Source organism: Natator depressus, chromosome 16, assembly GCF_965152275.1.
Source record: "Natator depressus isolate rNatDep1 chromosome 16, rNatDep2.hap1, whole genome shotgun sequence".
NCBI lineage: Eukaryota > Metazoa > Chordata > Testudines > Cheloniidae > Natator > Natator depressus.
This window is the reverse complement of record NC_134249.1, coordinates 14,789,519-14,811,087: the sequence shown is the minus strand read 5'-3', so window position 1 is coordinate 14,811,087 and position 21,569 is coordinate 14,789,519. Positions and strand designations below refer to the sequence as shown.

The 21,569-nt window shown below is 49.2% G+C and overlaps 1 protein-coding gene across 1 annotated transcript in view; it reads right to left on the bottom strand.

The window, feature by feature from the left end:
* PRRX2 (paired related homeobox 2) overlaps nucleotides 1-21,569 on the bottom strand; it is a 68,841-nt gene that overhangs the window by 5,270 nt on the left and 42,002 nt on the right. The window contains exons 2-3 of the mRNA XM_074973470.1: nucleotides 2,302-2,486; nucleotides 1,751-1,929 (exon numbers count right to left, since the gene is read on the bottom strand). Of these exons, the coding sequence (XP_074829571.1) occupies nucleotides 1,751-1,929; nucleotides 2,302-2,486 (364 nt within the window). The remainder of the gene's footprint in view (nucleotides 1-1,750; nucleotides 1,930-2,301; nucleotides 2,487-21,569) is intronic.

The following is a 21,569-nucleotide window of genomic DNA, read 5'->3' as shown; positions in this document are numbered from 1 at the left end:
ACCCTCTCTTGTAAAGCTTTCTGGGCTTTGCTTTTACCCTCGTGGCGGGGGGGGGAAGGCGGGAGGGAGAGGGGTGTCATTAGTGCTCAGGCTGCTAAAAAACTCTGTTGGTTCTCGTGGCCCATGGGGAGCGCCATGGGCCTCTGACACTTAGAATATTAATTGTCCTCACTCAAGTTTCACTCTTATAAATATTTAAACTCAACATTAAAAGAGAAGGTGAGTGAGGTAATCTCTGTTATTGGATCAACTTCTGTTGGTGAGAGAGACAAGTTTTCAAGCCACACACAGCTCTTCTTCAGGTCTGGGAAAGGCAGCTAAATACAAGGTGGGACAGATAGTTTAGCATAAGTAGTTAGCGCGTGTTCCAAGGGACCATTCAAGGGGAAGTCACCCCTGTAGTCACAGGACAAAAAGGGGGGTTAGTGGGTTACAGATTGTTGTAATAAGCCATAAATCCAGTGTCTTTATTAAGACCATGATTTTTAGCCTCTTGCAAAATTATGAATTTCAGCTCCCAGACTCGTCTTTTGAACGTGGTGTTGTCCAGTGTCCTTTGAGGAGGAGTCTGATCCATGGGTCCTGCATATGCCTATCGCAACATGTGGTGTCGTGTACCTCATCCAGGGCACTAAATGACCTAACAACAACTATGTGAGTGAAACCCATAGGCACCACCTCTGTGGGTGCTCCAGGGCTGGAGAGCACACAGGGAAAAAATGCAGCGGCAGCCCCCCTCCCAGCCCCCCTTCCCTCCTGCAGCACCTCCTGCCCACTGGTGGGCCCCACCGATCAGCGCCTCCCCCTCCCTCCCCATGCTGCCCGCCTGCAGCGATCAGCTGTTTTGCGGCGTGCAGGAGGCTCTTTGGGGGAGGGGGAGGAGCGTGGATGAGGCGTGCTCGGGAGAGGGGTGGAATGGGGCCGGGGTGGGAAGAGGCGGGGTGGGGTTGGGGACTTGGGGGAAAGGGGAGTGGGCGTGGGGCCTGGGATAGAGCTGGGGGTCGAGCACCTCCTGGCACATTGGAAAGTTGGCGCCTGTGGTGAAACTAGACAACCGCTAACCCCCCCTTTTTTGTCCGATGACTACAGTGGTGTTAATGGGCCACTTCACCTTGAATGGTCCCTTAGTCTAGCATAAGGAGTTAGCACATAGTCTATCTGTTCAACCTTGTATTTAGCTGTGGCACTGGGAGTACCTTTCCCAGACCTCAGAAAGAGCTCTGTGTAAGCTTGAAAGCTTGTCTCTCTCACCAACAGAAGTTGGTCCAGTAACAGATATTCCCTCACCCACCTTGGCTCCTAATAACCTGGGACAGACACAGCTCCCACAACATTGCATTCAACTCAACACATCATTGCCTCCATCCCATATGCTGGCTGTGTTTGTCCTAGCGGCAGGCCAACATCTTGCCCAATGGGCCTGCAGTTTGTTCAATTCTAACTTCTCCTTCCTACTTGGGGCCTTAGGGCCCATCCCAACTCCCGTTTAAGCCAATGGAAAGACTCCCTGTGACTTCACTGTGGCCTTTGTGCCTTCTCCATTTCCTGTTTGTTTAATTCTCTCCCTTGACAGGGGAGCAGTTTTCTAATCAGCCTCTCAGCCACCCGCCCTTCACAGTCTTTTCGGCCCACTAGGAGCAGGCCTGGTCGGGTGACCTTGGCTGGCTCTCCAGCACCTCCCGAAAGGCAGCAGTGATCACTCAGTTTGGGAATTGATGGGAAAGATAATGGTGAGGCTGCCTGGACTTACCTGTATGGGGATGTGGTGGTCCAGGAGAGATACTCTGGGCTCAAGGCAGTCGGCCTGGGGGCCATGGGCTGTTCAATGGCGGCATCTTGGCTGTAGGATTTGAGGAGCGATGCGGACCTGTTGGCTAGCATCGCCCGCTCATTGCGGCGGAATTTGGCCCTTCGGTTCTGGAACCACACCTAGCGGGAGGAGAGGCAGCACTGGTCACCTGAGCCGCACTTAACCCGGGGCACAGACAAGGCAGGTGGGAGGGAGAGGGAGAGCTGCCCCACTCTCCCCCAACGCAGAGTGCAGCAGGCTGATTGCACTGAGCAGGGGGCCTACTTAATTCTGGCAGATCTCAGGCTGGCAGCCTGGCGCTGACCCCTCTGCTCTTCCTGTCATGGCACAGTGGGCCAGGATGAGCTGTGATGGTCTGGAGGGTGCGCTGCCCTGGTCATTCTGAACTCTAGGGAGGCATGAGTTCTAGCTGGCCACAGGAGCGGGGAAGCCAGCATCCTTGCCTAGAGCCAGGAGGCAGAGACCTAGTTTCTCCCCACCCCTTTGCTCACCTGGACTCTGGCCTCACTGAGGTTCACCCTCCGCGCTAGCTCCTCTCGCACAAAAGCATCGGGGTAATGCGTCCTCTCGAAGACTCTCTCCAGAGCCTGGAGCTGGCTGCTGTTGAATGTGGTGCGGTTCCTCCTCTGCTTCTTCTTCCGCTTGGCAGCCCCCCGGCTCGGACTCAGACTCTCACCTAGGGGGAGCACAAAGGAGACAATCCCAGGAGGGCTGGGTACAAGTGACCATGGAACCAGCCCACCTCTCCCTGGCCGGCCGGCCAGACACACACACACACACACACACACACACACACACACACACACACACACACTGGTGAGGGGGGTGTGGTAGACAGGGTGCAGCAGGGGCAGTGCCCTATGTCTCTTTTCAAGGGGTGAACAAAGCCTGTGACTGACCTTCTTAGAGAGGATTTCATTGCTGGGCCTGGGGGATGACATTGCTAAGTGCAGATGTCTGTAATTCAGCAGAGGAACATAACCTGTCCTTCATTGAAAGCCCTAGAGCCAAGCATGGCAGAATTCAACTCATTTATAATTTTGATGGATAACATCAGTGTTTATTTGAAAGCATTTTCTCCTGATGTTGCCAGTTTAAATGTTCAGTGATACGAAATTATGGGGGAGAGGTCAGATGACGGGGAGAGTAATTGTTTGACAACAGACGTTGCGAGTCAAAAAGCTAAAGCTTTATAACTATTAAAATTCAAATTGTCAACATCCCCTGTCAAAATATACAAAGTAAATACCCTGAAATCAAACTGGAATCAGTTCTCAAGCAGTATTTTTCTTACTTTGTCTGTAAATTTTGCTGATCATTGATGGAAATATTTTTTCTTCAGTCTGTGAGTGTGTGGTGAAATCAATGTTTGCCGACATTTACCGATAAGAATCTAACCTGCTAAGCCTACCTCGAGGGGAAGTAGCATGGGCCACTGGAAGGGAAGGAGAAGCAGTTCTTCGGTTCCAGTCGGAGCTCGGCCACTGGCTGTGTCTCATGGCACACTGGACATGTCTCATCCCCTCTCTGTGCCTCAGTTTCTCTCAGGGGTGAAACGGGGGTAATACTTACCTTGTGGGGGATGAATAGGGAAAGGGTTTAACTAGTTAACGAATGCCAAGTGCTGTGTAAGTACGATGCTTAACATTCCCCAAAGTGGCCACCAATTTCAGATGCTTAAAGTTTTGGAAGCCCCACATCAGATGCTTGGGGCCTGATTTTCAGAGGTGACAAGTGCCAGCAAGTCCTGCTGAAGTCAATGCGAGCTGTGGGAGCTCGGCACAGTAGCAAATCAGGCCCCAGGATGTCTCAAGTTGGGCACCCAAAAATGGAAGCACCCAAAATCCGTGGCCACTTCTGCAAATGTGGGTCTTAGTCTCTTAACACCAGCCATCAGGGGTGCAGGAGCTAGTCGTGCTGGGGATGCAGCCGCACTCCCTGGCTTGAAGTAATAATAGCAATGATATATTAGACCATTTTGTCCAATGGCTTTCAGCACTCTCCCTATAAAAATGGTTCCAGCTCCCCTGCCAGCAGTTCCTCAAATAGCAGCAGCTACATCTGTCTGCGACGTGGGAAGGAACAGGAGGGTAATTAGAAGGACGTGATTTTTAAGGTGAACGATCTCATGGCCAGCCAGTGCTAGAAACAAATGTTACCAAGCCTCTGAGATTTCTACTCACACCCAGCATTTGTTTCCATCTTTGTGGCTCATGAAATTTTGAACCTTAAGCCTGCCACTGGTCCGTCTGTTTGCCTTTTTGGCCCAGATCCAGGCCTGAGTATGGCGCATCTTGGGCCTTCATCCAGTGTAACTTTCATTCATTCTTTGTCGCCAGCATCACATGAGATGGGGCAAGCTGATGGAGACAGGTCCTGGAGGACACAGTCAGTTGCCTGCAGAGGCCCAGTGGGGAAAGTATGTTGTTGTTTTTAATTCTTTAGCAGAGTATTGTTCCGTTATTCTTTCCATTAGCAGAGCATCTGGGTTCAATTTGTACCAATGGCGGGAAAGTATTTTTGAAAGTTTTGAAATGTTACTAGTTTTATGACATCCCGTGGATTTACAGCAGAGTTGCATTGGATTTCTCTGCTTTATGTCAAAGTTAGAGCCTATGATGTGAGAAATTGTTGCCTCTTGCTAAAAGGCTTCTAATGCAGCTTTGCAAAATTGTCATGAGATGGTACCACCCCGGGCACCAAATCTCCTGGAAGGAATATAAACCCTCATGCCACCCTCTAACTACTGAGGGCTAGATGGAAACTTGTGTGCCTTACTCCATTGCTACTGCAAGGTTTCTTGCACCTTTCTCTGAAACATCGGGTGCTGGCCATTGTCAGTAAGAGGATACTGGAGTAGATGCACCATGAATATGATCCAATGTGGCAACGTAATCCAATTTGATTTGATTCCTACTTTTACCATGCTGATGGCAAACTAAAGATAATTTGGATGACCATCAACGCCCCCCCCCAAAACCCTAATCTCAGGTGAGTGGGGTGGTAGAAATGTGCATGGCTGTTATAACCCTTTGTGGTGCTCCAGCATCTCAAAGCACATTACAAAGGTAGGCATTACCCCTGTGTTACAAAGGGGCCAAGTGAAGCACACAAAGGTGAAGTGAGTTGACCAAGGTCACACAGTGAGTCTGTAACAAAGTTGGGACTAGAACCTGAGGGTCTGCCTACACCGCAGAAAAAGACATGTGGCAGTGAGTCTGACCCTGGGTCAACTGGCTCAGTGTGTGGGACTCTGAGACCCTCCCTGCTTTGCCAGGTTTCAGAGTCCAGCCTCCAGTCCAAGCCCAAACATCTACGCTGCTATTTTTAGCCCCACAAGCCCAAGCCAGCTGACCCGGGCTCTGAGACTCGCTGCAGTGGGTTGGTTGGTTTGGGGGGTTTCTTCTGCTGTGTAGACGTGTCCTAAGATTCCTGAGCCCTTGTCCTAATTACTGGTCTGTGCTGTCTGCTTTATCAGTTAAGGAAACCGAGAGTAGGCATCTGTGCTGCTAATTTCTGGGTAGACCCTTTCTTTGCTGTCCTTTGTATTTGAGAGTCTCTCTCCATAGCCTGGAGCACTGAGGATCACTGATGTGGTCGGATAGAGACTTTGGGGACATTCCCATTTTAATAATGAATAGACCAAGCCTAGCCTACTTCAGCCCTGCTCTGCCTGTGGCTATCAAGCCGGCGCGGATGTAGCCTCCCCATTCAATGAGCACCTCCTCCAAGGGGGCACCGACCACCCGCAGCAGCACCTCCATCCCAGCATCACAACCCTAATCCTGGCCGAGCACGGAGGGGAGGCCCCAGGGGCATGGAGAGTGACTCACTCAGCGGTTGTGACTCCTTTCGCACGGGGCCGGGCTCAGCTGCCCCTCTCCAGGCATTGTGACTTGGTGCACAGGGCCACAGCACTGCCACTTAGGTTTGGCCCAGCTGCCTCTGGAGGGGCGGCCAGGCCCAAACCTGAGATGGGGCCCCTGTGCAAGTGCACCCATTGCACGCTGGTTAATCTGGGCCCGATTTCTGTGGGTGCAGTTGCAGCCATGGACCTCCACTGAAGCCGCCACTGCTATCAGGTCCAGGGTTCCCAATTCTGGTTGGCCGTATTCCTAGAGGTTTCATTGCATGACCTAATCTTTAATTAAAGATTAATCTTTTAATCCCTGGGGACTCCAGGACTATCCTGGAGGGTTGGCAACCCTAATTTAGTTCATAATTCCAGAGGCAGCTCTCCCTGGCTCAAGGCAGGAATCCTGACAACCATGCGGTGGTTACCCTGGGGAAGTGGGGAGGGATAGCTCAGTGGTTTGAGCATTGGCCTACTAAACCCAGGGTGTTGTGAGCTCAATCCTTGAGGGGGGCCATTTAGGGATCTGGGGCAAAAAGAATTGGGGATTGGTCCTGCTTTGAGCAGGGGGTTGGACTAGATGACCTCCTGAGGTCCCTTCCAACCCTGATATTCTATGATTCTAAGTGGCAATTGAAATCGCCAAGAATGAGGGGTTAGGTTTGTGGCTGGTGCTGACAACGGCCTGGTGTAAGATGAGGCTTTGGTGCTTTCTTTCCAATGCACATTGAGGCTTGAGACCCCTGGACGCCGTCCATCATTAGGAACCACTACACATTACAGGCAGTGAGAACGCTCTGCACCTTGTAGGAATGGCCTCTCACAGTCCACAGCCCAGGCTCAAAACCCAGCACGTACCCTACTCCCCAGCCTATTATTGGTGCAGCTCCACCACACGCGTGACTAAATAGGTCTTGTGTTGTGTCAGGGTAGACTCATCCCTCTGTGAAAGCCAAAACAAGTAGGTGTCCAGGGGATAGTGGAAGGGAGCTGTCCATTGAGACCACCCTCCCCATGACTGGATGGTGAGATGGGAACTCCCTTGATGGGCTGTAGAAAGAAAGGTGACCTCAGCTACCATGGGCCTGAGGTGTAGTTGTCTGAATAGAGGGGGGGGAGTTCCTTATGTTCTGCCACTTTCTGATCATTTAAGTCACACATCTTTGCATGCCAGGTAAGTTTCATCCTTTGTTTGCCCCTGTAAACCCCTCTGAGGACAGAGGGACCCTGGGGCTGGTAGAAGCTGAGCACGGCTGTGTTTGGGACGCTCCAGGATGGGGGCAGGGGAGAATGTTATGAAAGGTGACACGTGTTTGGTTCAATCTGAAATAAACACAAGTTGAGTCCAAAAGCGGAGAGAGAAAGACACTCTTCGCCCCGCCCAGGAGACCACAGTCTAGGCTCCACTGAGCTCTGCATCCCAAATAAAATTCCGAGAATTCCCTCCAGCCCTTGGTTCTGTCGAGAGCCTCAAATTCGCTGCCAATCTCTATTTTACAGTTGCCCCTTTTAGTTTAACTCCTTTTTTGGTTTTGTTTTCATACAGCAAACTATTGAGCCTCAGAATTTAAAAAAATATGGCAGATCACTGCCATCCCAGCTTCCTCTCAGAACCTGGGATTGACAGGGGCCAGCATGCAGGAACCATCCCTGATGGAAAAGCCCTACAGAATTTAATAGGGAGAAATAAGCTCCCTATGGGATTTATCAACCACCCGATAGGGTTTAATGGACAAATTATAGAAAGAGGATCTCATTCTCTGTTAAATGGTATAGGGTTTTATGGTGATTTCTATAGAACCCAGCTGGGTTGATCCTTATTAAAATCTGCCTGTAGGGCTTTCCCATGAGCGATAGCTTCCCGGTTGCTCTGCTGAAAGACTGAGGGAGCAGTACCTATAGATTTAACTCTTCAAATGGCATGCGGAGAATGTGCTCTCAGCAGCACCCAGCCTGTCTGCCCTCTTTCCCTCCTAGCAAAGCAGGACTCCTGATCTGTCTCCCACTGAAATCAACACAAAGCCTCACATGGAATTCAATGGAAATGGGGTCAGGCGCTACCACAGACCCACTGTGTAAAACGATTTCCCTGCAGGATTTGCATCGGAGATGGGCCCAAGCTGCAAGATTCCGATATGGATTACACCCTCCCCCCCTTCCGTGTTTGGAATGGGGTGGACCATTTTGTGTCGGGGCTTTTAAAGAGCTGTAAAGTCTGGGGGCGCACGGGTCTAGTTTTTATGTTCAGGCCCCTCTGCTAGTTTAAATGTGTCCCTAAACCATGTGCAAGTGAGATCTTCTCCTGAGCCACAAAACCATGCAGCACATTTCAGGCAAATCCTTAAAAGCTATTGTTAGCTGGTGAAAGCCTTTCCTCACCTAATCAAACCTTCCCTTGAAAGATTGTTCCTGAATGCTACATAGGTCCTTCTGCTTCCAGATCAATTCTCCATTAAGTGATGGTTTTTCCCTCTTTAAAAAAAGAAAATCCCATCCGTTGATTGCACACGAGGCCGCTCATGGTCCAAATGTACCTGTCTGATTCCTCTAATTAGCCCAGAGACAGGGTTCTCCTGCTCCATAATGAATCAACATCTTTTCTCAATTAGCTCATGCTTTGGAGCCCTGCCCATACTCCAGAGCTGTAGGACCAGATAAATGCCACTCTAATTGCTGATGGCATGTGTCTGACAGGTTTATGGTGTGCAAGGTTGGGAGCGATCACCCGTTCTATAAAAAGATAGAGCTGAAATCAACATTAAAAAATGAATGTCATTAAACATTCCATTTTTGTGCCTTTCGCGGGGTGGGGTAGGGGGATAAACCTACTAGATCCTATTTCCATCTGCAGTCACAAATCCTACATGAAATCCACAGCTAACTCTGACCATCCAGCCATTACTTTCTCATGCCAAAGGCCGCTGTGCCATAAGATAACCCTATTCGCTTCTGAGCTTTAGACGCACAGGAGGAAAAGTGATTTAACTGGCTTCTCTGTGATTTTCACCAAGGAATTAGAACGTGTGTTCCCATCCTGACGCTCTTCCAAGAATAAGACTTGTTAATTATGGAATGGCAGAAATAGCTCGGCACTGGATTTCTTTCCCTCCTGAAGGACTTCGTAGGCCTCGTATTAGGGGGTAAGGAGGGGTTGAAATGATGGACAGAATTTGCAAGTTTGCATTTGTCTTTTTTCGGTTACTGTCTGGCTCACTTGGAGATACTGACTGGGTTGATTGTCCAACCTAGAGGTCAGAGGAGACATGTGAACATTCCCACTTCCTGTGGCCACTTTTTGTATGGTGTATTTATTTTCTGCTGATTACAATTTCCTCTGAGGGGAAAAAATAAAGAGGGGAAGGAGGGATAATATTACCGAATAATGAAAGATGACATTGCAAGGATAAAAAGGGAAAGTGAGACTGCTCAGTAACGCTGAGATGAAAACCATATTCCCCAGGGGAAATCGCGTTAAATGGAATATACGAGACATGGAATTAAGCTGTCGTTTTGTAACAAGTTTGTGTGTGTGTCTCAGACATTGCACAAACTAGAAACTTGTTTCTGTTTAACACTAAATCTAGCCCACTCATCGCGGGGGAGTGTTAACAATAAAGGCTGGAATTTCCAAAAGTGCCCAATGGACATTGGCTTTCAGTAGAACTTGTATTCCTGAGTCACTTAGAGGGTTTTGAAAATCTCATCCAAATAGTAAATCATTCCAAAAGACTTGAGCTGGGATTTTCAAGCTTGTGGGATAAAATGTTCAAAGTCACCTAAGTGATTTAGGAGCCTAAGTCCCATTTTTCAAAAAGGGACTTAGACACTTAGGAGCCAAAGTTTAATTGGAAAGTCAATGGGACTTAGCTTCCCAAGTGCCTCAGGCAGGCTTCTAAGTCTCTTAGGGTACAGCTATGCTGCAAGGGAACGTGTGACTGTAGCATGGGAGACGTACCACTGCACTGGTAACAGTGGCCGCGTAGACATGGTGAAACAGGCTTCAGTATGGTTAGCAACCAATGTGTGTCCCCATGCTCCCTGACAGGTTTGTGGTCTGGGTGCGAGACTGTGCTGAAGCCCGTGCCACCACGTCTGCCTGGCTCTTGTTACCCACACTAGCTAGATTAAAGCTAGAATGGCTGCGCCCTACCCACGCTACGATATGCTGTGTAGACATCAGGCGCTTCTGAACATTTTACTTTGGGGCTTAACCCTCTAAGGCTCCTTTGCAAATCACAGCCCTTATGGTCCTCTTCTTAAATTAATCTTGATCATCCCATTGGATAGCCTCACTTTTCTCCTTTGCCTCTTCTCCCTTTGTCCTCGTCCTGGCCGTTCTTTACTTAACACTGCTATGCTATCAGGCAACCCCATAAAGCATGTCAGACAGTCCGATCCTTGTCCCGCCGCATCTATGCAAGTTTTGTCGTTTAGCTTCAGTGAGAGCAGGTTCGGACCTGTGGCTTGTAGGAAAACTGCTCTGTCAAGATACAGGCCTGATCCTGCGTTCCTTACCCGGGTAACATGCCAGTTTGGAGTCACTGAGCCTGCAGGATCAGGCCCTAAGGCGGTATTGTGATGTTCATTTTCTAAGCAGCTCAAGGCTGCTCTGCTGAGTTTGCACCTCTCCTCTGTGCTCCTCGCAGTTTTCTTTCATAATTATTTGCTGAGTTGAGACTAGAAAACCAGGTATTATAGCAAATCTGGGTCATGGTTAAATATATATGTAGTGAGGGATTTTAACCCTGGAACTCCTCCTAGGCTATTAGTAGTAGAAAGTTGCACTATGTACCATCAGAAAGGGAATTTTCCCTACATTTCCACCACGGTTTCAGATTTGATTTATGACCGCTGTTCACAAGGGATTAATGAACTCAATGCAGCCATGATAGAGGCAATCTGAATCTATTATTATTATTTATTTAGATTTGCATTAAAATTACATCCGTTTACATGTGGGAACTCAATGAGTGGAATGTCTCAATTTCTACATGTGCCTTATCTACATGGACTTTCCCTGCTCCATGGGAGAGTTGTGCCCGTATTCGGGGAGAGGTGGCAATTCCCTTTCATTCAGGCAAGTGTACTATTCCTGTAGGCCTCACTAGGGTTGCCAACTTGGTCATATTTAAAAAACGGACACTGCAGCAGGAGTGCCGGAACCTCCCCTGTCCTGCTCTTCACCCCCGAGGTCCTTTCCCCATTCACACCTCTTAGCTCGCTGCTTTTCCCTTCCAACTCCCCTGCCCAAGTCAGAAGGTACTCACCTGCTTTGCTGGGGCTGGGAACTGCAGCCGCCCGACACAGGCAGGAGGTGGCCCTGGCTGAGTAGGGACTGGCACGGGTAATGACCCAGCACCTTCCCCACCCACAGTAACCAGACTTTAGGTGTCCGGTCAGAAGAGCTGACCGGACACTGTCAGGTCCCCTTTTTGACCGGACTTTTCAGTTGAAAACCGGGCACCTGGCCATCGTCACCTTGTGTGGAAAGGGGAGATTTTTATAATGGAATTTACGGCCCTCAGTGCTTTTCTGCACCTTCCAAGTGGAAACTGCCTCCCCTAGTTCTTGCTTTGAGATGAATCTAAGGGGGAATGGCCTGATTTCTCAGGGGCTGAGCTACCTTAAGTCAACAGGGGATGGATATCTAGGCCATCCGTGTTTATTTAAGGCCTAATCCTGCCACTCAGGCAAGGCCCTGAATGCAGGGGTTCTGATCCCTGTAGGCTGCTAAGCTCAGCTCCTGGTGCCCGACTGCTTTGGGAAGGTTTTGGGAACCCCTATCGGGGGTGGAGGGGGCGGAGGCCGAAATTGTCAGCCCCAGTGCTAGTGTAGTGCCTGTCGAATGGTTCTACAGCTGTGGGCTAGGGGTAGAAATGAGCCTGGGGGTTAAAATAAGGCAGAGTGGGGGGAGCAGGAGGGTGCCCCTCGTCCCCTGGCTTTGGGGAGCAGTGCGAGAGACACTGGCTGGTGCCGGGAGAGCTCCCTCCGTTCCTATTTCAATCTCAGTTCCGCTTGGGGTGCGGGCGCTGGGTGGTGCTCGTGGTCTGTGACACACAGGAAGTCAGACTTAGATGGTCGGGTGGTCCCTTCTGGCCACATGCTCTCAGACGGCTTTAACCACACGTCCCCTTCCTCGCTATGTGCAGCCCATTCCCGGTACAGCAGCTTCCACCCTGACACCATTCTGATTTGGTGGTGAACACACAACACTCCTCCTCCTGCATCTCTGGCCTGGTTGGGAGGGAGGGGGGATGTCAGACCCACATCTCTAAAAGCTAAAGTTACATCTCGCCCGGTTGCGTTGCAATGTAGAACCCCGAGCAGAGCACAGGTTTCTGCCATTCAATTATTTCACACATTCCATTTAGTTGTGGACAGTTTGCCAAAGACCTTTTTCAGTTTTATTTTTTTCACCCAGCCAAATGATCAAATCTCCTTTACAGTCACTTCCCCTCCCTTTCTTCCTCCCACTTCGCTCCCTCCCATCCCAGCCTTCCCCCCCCCCCGCCCCCAATTCCATATAATTTAAGGTTTTAAATAGCCTGGAGGGAATTAACTGTAAATTCTTCCTAAGACAAATAAATTCAACCCTCTAAGTTTGTGCCATTTTCAAACTGTTGAGAGACGTTTTGGGTTTGTTTTGTTTGAAATAATGATCACGGCGTATATGACCCCAAGGCTGCGGCCATCTCTAACCAAATAAATAGCTTTTATTAATTAACGTTTATCCTTAACAAATAAAACCCCAATTTCATCTCAGACAGCTGAATTAGCAAAAATAAACAACTGGTTCTCCGGGCATTTGATGTGGATTTAACAAATTAACACTGGGCCTTAATCAGGGAAGCCGCAGGGCAGCGGGGGGCGTTTACAGCCAAGAAATCCTTTGGAAAAACAATGTCTTTCATTTCTCCCATGGTCTTTCTCAGTACACATGTGGACTGCCATTATATACTTCTGGGAAACCAAAAGAACTACAGCAATGACATCCGCATAGATTTCATGTGCAATTGTTTAACTTGTTCCTTAAATCATGAAATCTATTTTAAATGTTTCCCTTTGGATTAATCTGTGGAGTAAATGATCCAGGGGCTGGAGAGTTGTTTTTCTGTGTCCTTTTGCCCCAACCCTTGAACAATAATAATTGTCTCTCTTGCCAGCACTTTTCATCTGAGGAACTCAAAGCCCTTTACAGATGTTAATTCATCATAATTCCTCCCCAGAAGGGAGGTAAAGGGGGGAACTGAGCACAAAGAAGTAAGGTCATTTGTTGCAAGTCACATTTCAAATCAGCTGGGAACAGAATCTGGAGTTCTGACTCCAAGTCACCATCTCTAACCACTAGGTAACTCCAAATTTCCTAAACAGTGTCATCCCCATTTTAGATTATGGCTCAGGAAAGTATTCCTGTTCAGGACAGCGCTGAAGCACTTGTTTAACTTGAAACCTGCTGTGTTTAAAACCAAACACATGCTATGGTGCTCTCTTGAATAGGAACGGACTTAACTCATGTGCTTTCTTGAATTGGGTCCCACAGAAGGGGGGAAAGTGAGGCAGAGAGAGACTTGCTGAAGGTCACAGCATGAGTCGTCTGGGAATAGGACCCAGGCATCCAGATGCTCAGTCCCCTGGTCTAACCACTAGGCTGCACTGAATTTCCCATTTGACAGTTATGGAAATGGTTGGAACCAAATACTCTACAAAAACATTTAATCTCTAAAAATTATGTTATGAAAGCTATTATGCCTGAGAGGTAATTGAAAGCCCTGACTTTTGAAAGTGTTTGCTTGCCCCTGTGATGTTGTTTTCAATTATTCCTTTTATTGAATTTGGCCTGCGTTACACAATACAGATGCAAGATTGCAAAAGTATAGGCAGGCTGACACCCAAGGTCAGCGTCTGTGGACTATGCTGGTGTCTGTGCTTTGAGCTGTCTGCTAGTTTGGAAAGCTGACTGCATTTGTATAACCAAACTGGCTATCTGGGCTGGGACCTGCTTTCCATCTTCTAGACTGAAAAATTCAACTGAGGAAATATCTGCGCCCCCGCCACCCCCAGCCCGGGAATGCAAAACTGTCTGCCACAGAAGGATTTGGTGAGGGGTGGGAAACAATTAAGATGCATCAGTTTGCTGACACTAGGCTGGATCCTGCAAGGTGCTGAGTGCTTCCCATAAGGTTCTGTGCACCCTCCACTCCCATTGACTTTGCTCAGCACTTTGCAGGATGAGGTCCAAACCTGCCCCATTCAGGTCAAAGCAATACTCTGGTTAACTTCAGTGGGAGCAAGAGTAGGCCAAGGGAGTGAGATTTTTTTAATTATTTGTGTGGCTGTAACACCTAGAGGCTCCAGCTGAGATCAGGGCCCCATTGTGCCAGGGACTGTACATACAGTGAGAGACAGCCCTTGCCCACAGACCTTATAATCTAGATAGACATGACAGGTGCAGGTGCTCAGCATCACACAGCTGGTCAGAGACAGGGCTGGGACTAGAACCACACGTCTCGTGGGGCCCAGTCCAGTGCTTTATCCACTAGGTCACGCTGCCTTCCCTAAGAGAAAGAGGAGAATGATCTTTTCTATGGAACCCAGCTGTCACTTTTTGTTTTGCCTCAGGGTTTGAAGTCACTTCTTGATCCCGGAATTGAAGAAGCTTTCTTGGCGTGAAATGAACTGACCCAAGCAGTGTTCCCTGAGGTCCACTGAGTATTCTCCTGCTGCAAAGTTACGCAACAAGTTTTCAGACAAGGCCATGGGTCTTGACCCAAAGCCCAGTCAAGTCAATGGGAATCATTCCACTGACTTCCATGGCTTTGGGTGAGGACTAGAGCAGGTGCACCACGGAGTTTGCATTTTGCGCAAGCAAGCTGCCCTGGGCAATTAGGGCTTGATTTTTGTGCCCCCTGATGCCAACACAAAGTTCCTATTCACTTCAGTGGTGCCGGACTGTGCCCCTAATTGGCAACTCTAAATATGGTTAGACACATATTTAATAAGTTATAGGGCATTTCATCAGCAATATGAAACCTCGTCTACCCATCCAGAAAAGGAAGGGAGTGGTTCAATCTGGACCCATCGGGCAGTGAGCCAAATGCTCTGATGGCTGAGAAAGAAAAGCTCTGGTGGGCCATCCCCAAAAGCAAGAACCTGCTACTGACACTGTCTTGAGTCCTCATGAAGGCTCAGAACTAAAGAATACCAGCAACTCAGCTGTTGCAAAGAAGGGAACCACCTCTAATGTAGCCAGGTGCAATATAGGGTGATGCCAACCCCTTGAGCTGTGCCATTTGGCCAGCATCCGTGGGCCAAGCTTAGTTTTTGTGGATGTGCCAGGGATGCATGTGCAGTTCTATACTGAACCTGCCTCTCACAGTTAAGCCCCCGGGGACATTCACAAAAGTAAGACATGGCTCTCCCAGGCCTATTGCGATGAACTCTCTTTTAATGAATCATCCCACATTCCCCAGGAGCCATTTGCCATGGAAAGGGATGTTCTCTGCAAGCAGATGTAATCTGCAGTTTGGGCACACGTGCCCTTGCTTGCTCCGATCGAGTGAATGTAGCCACAGCTGCGTGGGTGGCAGGGTGGGCTGGTTGCCCCAAGTATGTTCCAAGGGCTTCAGACGGGGCAGCTAGCCCATCTCACTGCCCATGCAGCCGTGGCTACACTAAGTGATTGCAGGTAGGATGGGTATGTCTACCGCAGCTCCAGTGTAGACATACAGTAAGCTCACTTCTGGGCATGTGTAAGAAGTGGAGAGAAAGCTAAACCCTCAGCCGATAGAGTCGTCATGCGACCGCAGGAATTGCACCCCCCACACACACACACACACCTTCCTTCTGCAGAGTTCTGGCTTTAGACCTCTCCCGAGGCCGGGCAGGAAAAAAATGTTTAGCTATCAAATGAATGCTTATCCTCGCCTCTTTTCCACCCCACCTGCCAAAAGCCAACCCCCAATCAGCCCCGTCCCTCATGGGCTACTCCGTCTCCAGAAATGCGTTTGTGGATTAAGGGGGGAGCTTTCATAGCAGTGATCACTGTGCTGGTTGCATAAATCATACGTGGAATATTCTGGCTGATTGCATCCTGCCAGGATCACGTGTGCACAGCTCTGTGCGGCGTTGCCAAGCCACAAACACTGGCTCTGGAGCTCCACGGCTGGATGCAACGGGTCACTCCCCCTTGCCATCACCTGGGATGGGGGTGGGGGAATAATCATCCCAATAGGTGTACCGTTGGCGCTGACGGTCAACATCTACTAGGGAGAAGCTTTGGCCATCAACAGTGGCGTCGGGTTGAAGGCATGTGGCACTGTTAAGAAATGAAGCAAAACCACCCGACAGAAGGAAATATGCAAGAAGCCCCGAGACTTGGCTCCCATATCAATAACCAGCCCGCTTGCCGCTCTGGCTTTTTCCACTCTGTGGTGAGATTTCGAACAAAGAGCAACGCACGAGCTCATTGTGGAAGGGCCCAGGCTCAGAATGGAGCCAAGCGAAGTGCGTGTGGAAGGGGGAGAGGCTGAAGAATTGCTGAATCCTACGGAAACTTCTCCAGCATAAGTAGAGTACATGGAAAAAAAAAATTGGGGGGGGGGCGCGCAGGGGGAAGCAGGTCTTCGCTACTGTAGCAACGTTACAGCCGAATGTTTCCGAGGATGTTTCACCTCATTAACTGTGAAAAAACTGAAACACTGACACATTTTTACAGGCTGCCAGTTTTGCTGGGGGAAAGTGACTGTTTAAAAAGAGCAGCGAAAGCCGGGACCAAAGAGGAGGCCAAAACTGTCCCATGAGGGTCTTTCCCTTCCAGTCACTGACAGGCAGCAGCAGAGTATGAAGCTACAGTCTGCACCCGTCAGAAACCACCAGCCCCCGCCCTGCGCTGCCACAGACCTTGCTGTGGTGTCGGGGAAATGCGCAAGCACCCCGTTCTGTGGGCCGGGAGGCAGGGGCCCTACCCAGAGCTGCTTCTCCAGTGGGGATGCCCAAAAGCCTATGTAGATATTTGGATGTTATGTGTATCCCCCCAAATCAATGGGCTTCAAAGGAACCCCCAGAACTGTGCCCCCCAAAAGATGCTCATGCAGATCCGTACGTGTGCATGTGGTGCACGATTGCCCATTTTGGCAAAACATTCACACCGAGGAGTTTGGTTCAGGCCCATCGCGCTGGTGGGGCAGATCAGATGTTTATATGGGTGCCAGGGGCCAGAATCACTCTGGAAGGGAAGGACCATCTCTCCTGCGATTTGTGCCACCATCCTGCGAATCCTGGCCACAAAGATGTCTGCACTAGATGGGTCTAATAGACCAAAGTGGGACAGCAGCAGCAGTAGGTAGGGTTCCACACCTAGATGATAGGTAACAGGGTAACATATTTGAAGGGCACAAACACCAAAGAGGACTGGTGGCGAGAGGTGTCCGGTTTAGGAAGAAGTTAAGGCAGGGTCAATGTATGTTGAAAAGTCAGGAGATGTGTGTGAGCCCAGGGCAGCGGCAGAAGCTCCGTTGTCTGGAACATTATGATTTCCAGAATGATCCAGCGTTAGCCAGGAGAAGGGACTGGCTGTCTCTTCCCAGCTCTTATTTCATCCCGCAAGCGGGCTTGAAAACCTGCTACGAGAGGGACTTACCCAGTGCAGAGTGCCCCGGCTCACAGCTGGAGGATGGGCTCTGGCGTCTAGGGACCAAATCTTGCTGTAAGTAACATGGTGTAAAGTCAGAGCAATTCCACTGACTTAAATGGACCTATTTTGGATTTATACCAGTGTAACTAAAAGACTCTGAACCTGCCACCCTTACTCACATGAATTGGGAATAAGCCCAATTCATGTGAGTAATTCAGTGGGGCTGCTTGAGTGAATAAAGGCAGATGGGTTGGGGCCTAAGAACAGAAATTATTTAGGCTGTAAACCCTTTGGAGAAAGGACCGTCTTTTTGTTATGGGTTTGTACAGCACCTTGCACCGCAGAGCCCTGTTCCGTGACTGGGCTCCTAGGCATTATCGCAATATAAATAATAAAGAACAACAGCTGGTGTCAATCAGCGTAGCTCTCCCAAAGTCAATGGAGCTACACTGATTGACACCAGGTGAGGATCTAGCCCCTAACTGTTAAGTTGCAATACTGCTGATATTCTTTTTAACATTAACTCTAGGCAGGACCGACAAAATTGCAAGGGTTTGAGCTGTCTCCACAGGAGCACTTAGACTCAAAAAGACACTTGCCCCAGAGCTGTGTTGATCTAGATGAGGCCAGGGCACAAACAAAGGCGTTTGGGCGGGGCAAGGCGCGTACGTCAGCGGAAGTTGTTGCATTTCTCTCCCACGCCTACACAATGGGGAAGGCGAGTTAACAGGGAATAATGTGTTCCTGTTCAAGTTTCTAGGAGGGTCTGCTCAACAAGGGAGAGGATAATCAATAAATACCAAGGACTGGGCATGGAGCTGCAGGGTTAGCACCCTGAATAGCCAGAGGGACTCTTCTCTCTGCTGCCCGGAGCTGCCCTGGGCTTGGAGAGCTGGGGAGGAGGCAATGAGATGTGGGGAGGATCAAAAGTGTTGAAGAGACTTAGGAGCCCATGTCTGACTTTCACGAGGCGTTGGATTCCTAAATATCTTTGAAGCCCTGCACCTTAGACGTTTTAAAAAATGTTACCCTGGATGCTTTGAGCTGGGGAGAGAATGCCCTGCCTTGTCCAGGGGCAAACCCCACAAGTGAACAGGATGTAGAGTCAACAGGGTTCCCGAGCTTTCTGGGGCGGGGGCCATCTCTGTGTTCAGTGTTCGTATGGCACCTAGCACAATGGGCTCCTGGTCTATGACAAGCACTCCTAGGCATTACCTCAATGTAAATAACCCATAATTAATAGGTTTCAGAGTAGCAGCCGTGTTAGTCTGTATTCGCAAAAAGAAAAGGAGTACTTGTGGCACCTTAGAGACTAACCAATTTATTTGAGCATGAGCTTTCGTGAGCTACAGCTCACTTCATCGGATGCATAAAAGTGGCTGTAGCTCACGAAAGCTTATGCTCAAATAAATTGGTTAGTCTCTAAGGTGCCACAAGTCCTCCTGTTCTTTTTCCATAATTAATAGTAAGGGAGAATGGTCCTCAACTTGAGTGGCTGCCAGGGCCTCAGTGGGTGGGGAAAGGTTCAAGGAGGGTGGAATATTGAAATAAGGTTTGGTCGCCCCTCCCACCTGGCCTGGGGACATGTGGGCCTGGGGTTTTGGTTTGGGCCCCTCTTCAATGAGTCCTCCGTGGAGGAGGACATGGTGTTCAGGAGGGGAAGGAACTGGAATGACAGCTATGGAGGGAAAAAGTCCTCCCACAGGACAGGTATCGCACAGGGCAAAGTTCTCCCACACTGCCCGGGCAGGCTGACTCTCAAGGGCGAGATGATCATTCTATCTTCTCAGCCCATCCAGTCCTTGCTGAAACTGCCAATCAGCAAGCCAGTTCGGGGGGGGGGGGGGGGGGAGGGAGAGGGAGAGAGAGAGTGTGTGTGTGTGTGTGTGTGTGTGTGCGTGCGTGTGCGTGTGCGCTGCAGCCACTTGCTCACTGGGATCTCAGCTGAGACAAGCACATTTCACGCAAGCCACTGAAGAGTCATCACCTAGCAACGTCCTGTCCCTGCCGATCAGGACGGGATTTGAACAGAGGCCCGAGAAGCAACCTGTTGTTTTGCCCAAATGAAAGGTTGAATGTGACTTGGCCATGATGTTAACGAGTTCGGGACTCTGAAAAGAGCTTTGGGAGAGGCTGAGGCCTTGTCCACCGGGGAACGTGCCGTCCATCCTAAGACACTGCTGGAGCTGCACCAGCACGGACCCCTCGTGGGCACAAAGCTACGGTTTGTACCAGCAGAGTGGGAGTAAGAGTCACTGGTGCAAATTGTAGCTTTCAAGCAGGTTTAACTGGAACTAGAGCAACTCCCCATTGTAAACCAGGCCTCTGTTACTGCATTTATAACAACAGGCGAGAGCACACGAGCCGTGATCTGTGACAATGACTGCTGCATAAAGATTTCTAGCTTTTGGCCTGTCTGCCCATAGTTAAAGTCTGCTCTCTTAGCCAGTGATCTGCAAACTAAAACTCCCTCCTGCGGCCAGCACTATGCGGGTCAGTACAACCCCGAGGAGAGCTTTCATAAGCTGCCAAGGGAATCATGTGCATGCGAAAGAGTCTGTAATTACACACTTGCACAATAGACGGTGATGGCTCTAAAGCAGCCTCTTGGGTCTATTGTGTCGAAGCTCCTACAGTTTTAAGACAGATGGAGCTACAGCGGAAATTAAACCACAAAAGAAACGACGTTAAAGTTGCACTGAGGATCTGGCTTTCACCCACACAAGAAGGGAGAGTCAAAATTCAAGTTGTCCTTAGCTCACCCGAGGGGGATTTCTGTCCTCTCGGCAGCTTCGTGAATTAATTGCAAGAGAGGGAAGGAGGGGTGTGGGTGTGGGTGGGTGAGAGAGAGATCTTCACTCTAGCTCTCCTGGTTGAATGTGCTCCATTCAGGGGACCTTAAGGGCACTGTAATGCTGGGTGGTTATTTGTGTGCTTTTATTATGCTCCTTATAGGGGAGGAGTGATGGTCTTGCGGTTAAGGCACTGGCCTAGGACGTGGGAGATCTGCATGCAGTTCTTGGCTTTGCTACGCACTGTGTGTGTGACTTTGGCAAGTCACTTAAGCTTGCAGTGCCTCAGCTCCACATCTGTAAAACAGCAGGGGTGGGGGAATGCTTGTTTATTTAGACTATAAACTAATCAAGACAAAGACACAAGCCTTGGTTGGGGCTCTAGACACTACTGTAGTCGAAATATATAATAAATAATCCTGTATGCGGTGGTGTTATGCCAGCAGCACAAAAGCAATTTTAACGTGCTCCTCATCTTCAAAGCCCTTCCCCAGTGTTAACTACTTAAACTGGGAGGTATCGTCCCCATTTTACAAAGGGGAACCCTTGGAGGGTCACTGCGGTTAATGTGCTATAAGGCTTTTCAGTACTAGGTTGCCTGTTCGAATCCGGGTGCAGGCTGATAGCAATCTGTAGCTCCTCCATGAATGGCCTGGTGATCTCAGTCTAGCACCTCGCTAACTCACGACTGCAGCGGACATTATTTGGCCCCTTTGTTGGCAGCCTCAGGAGAGAAGCTCTGTGGTCACTTCTGAGTCCATCATTTTGTACCTATTCCCTTCACTCCTGTCCCTGTATTTTCATTTGTTGTCCTCTGTCTTTAGTTCATTCCTGGGCCTGTGGCCCGCTCCCTCATCGGAGGGAGGCTGACTGTTCATTCTGGTGAGCCCCAGGATTCACAGGTATGTAGGGACAAAATTAGAAACGCCAAGGCACAAAAGAAGATTAAGCGAGGTAGAGACATAAAGGGTAGCAAGAAAACTTCCTACAAATACATTAGATGCAAGAGGAAGACCAAGGACAGGGTAGGCCCATTACTCAATGTGCCGGGGGGGGAGGGGAGAGAGCAATAACAGAAAATGTGGAAATGGCGGAAGTGTTAAGTGACTTTTTTGTTTCACTTTTCACCTAAAAGGTTAGTAGCGATCGGACGTCTAACACAGTGAATGCCAGTGAAAATGAGCTAGGATCAGAGGCTAAAAGAGGGAAAGAACAAGTTAAAGATTATTTAGACAAGTTAGATGTCTTCAAGTCACCAGGGCATGATGAAATACATCAAAGAGCTGACTGAGGAGGTATTTGAGCCATTAGCAATTATCTTCGAAAAGTCACAGAAGATGGAAGAGATTCTAGAGGACTGGAAAAGGGCAAATATAGTGCCTATCTATAAAAAGGAAAATAAGAACAACCTGAGGAATTACAGACCAATCAGCTTAACTTCAGTACCCAGAAAGATAATGGAGCAAATAATTAAGCAATCAA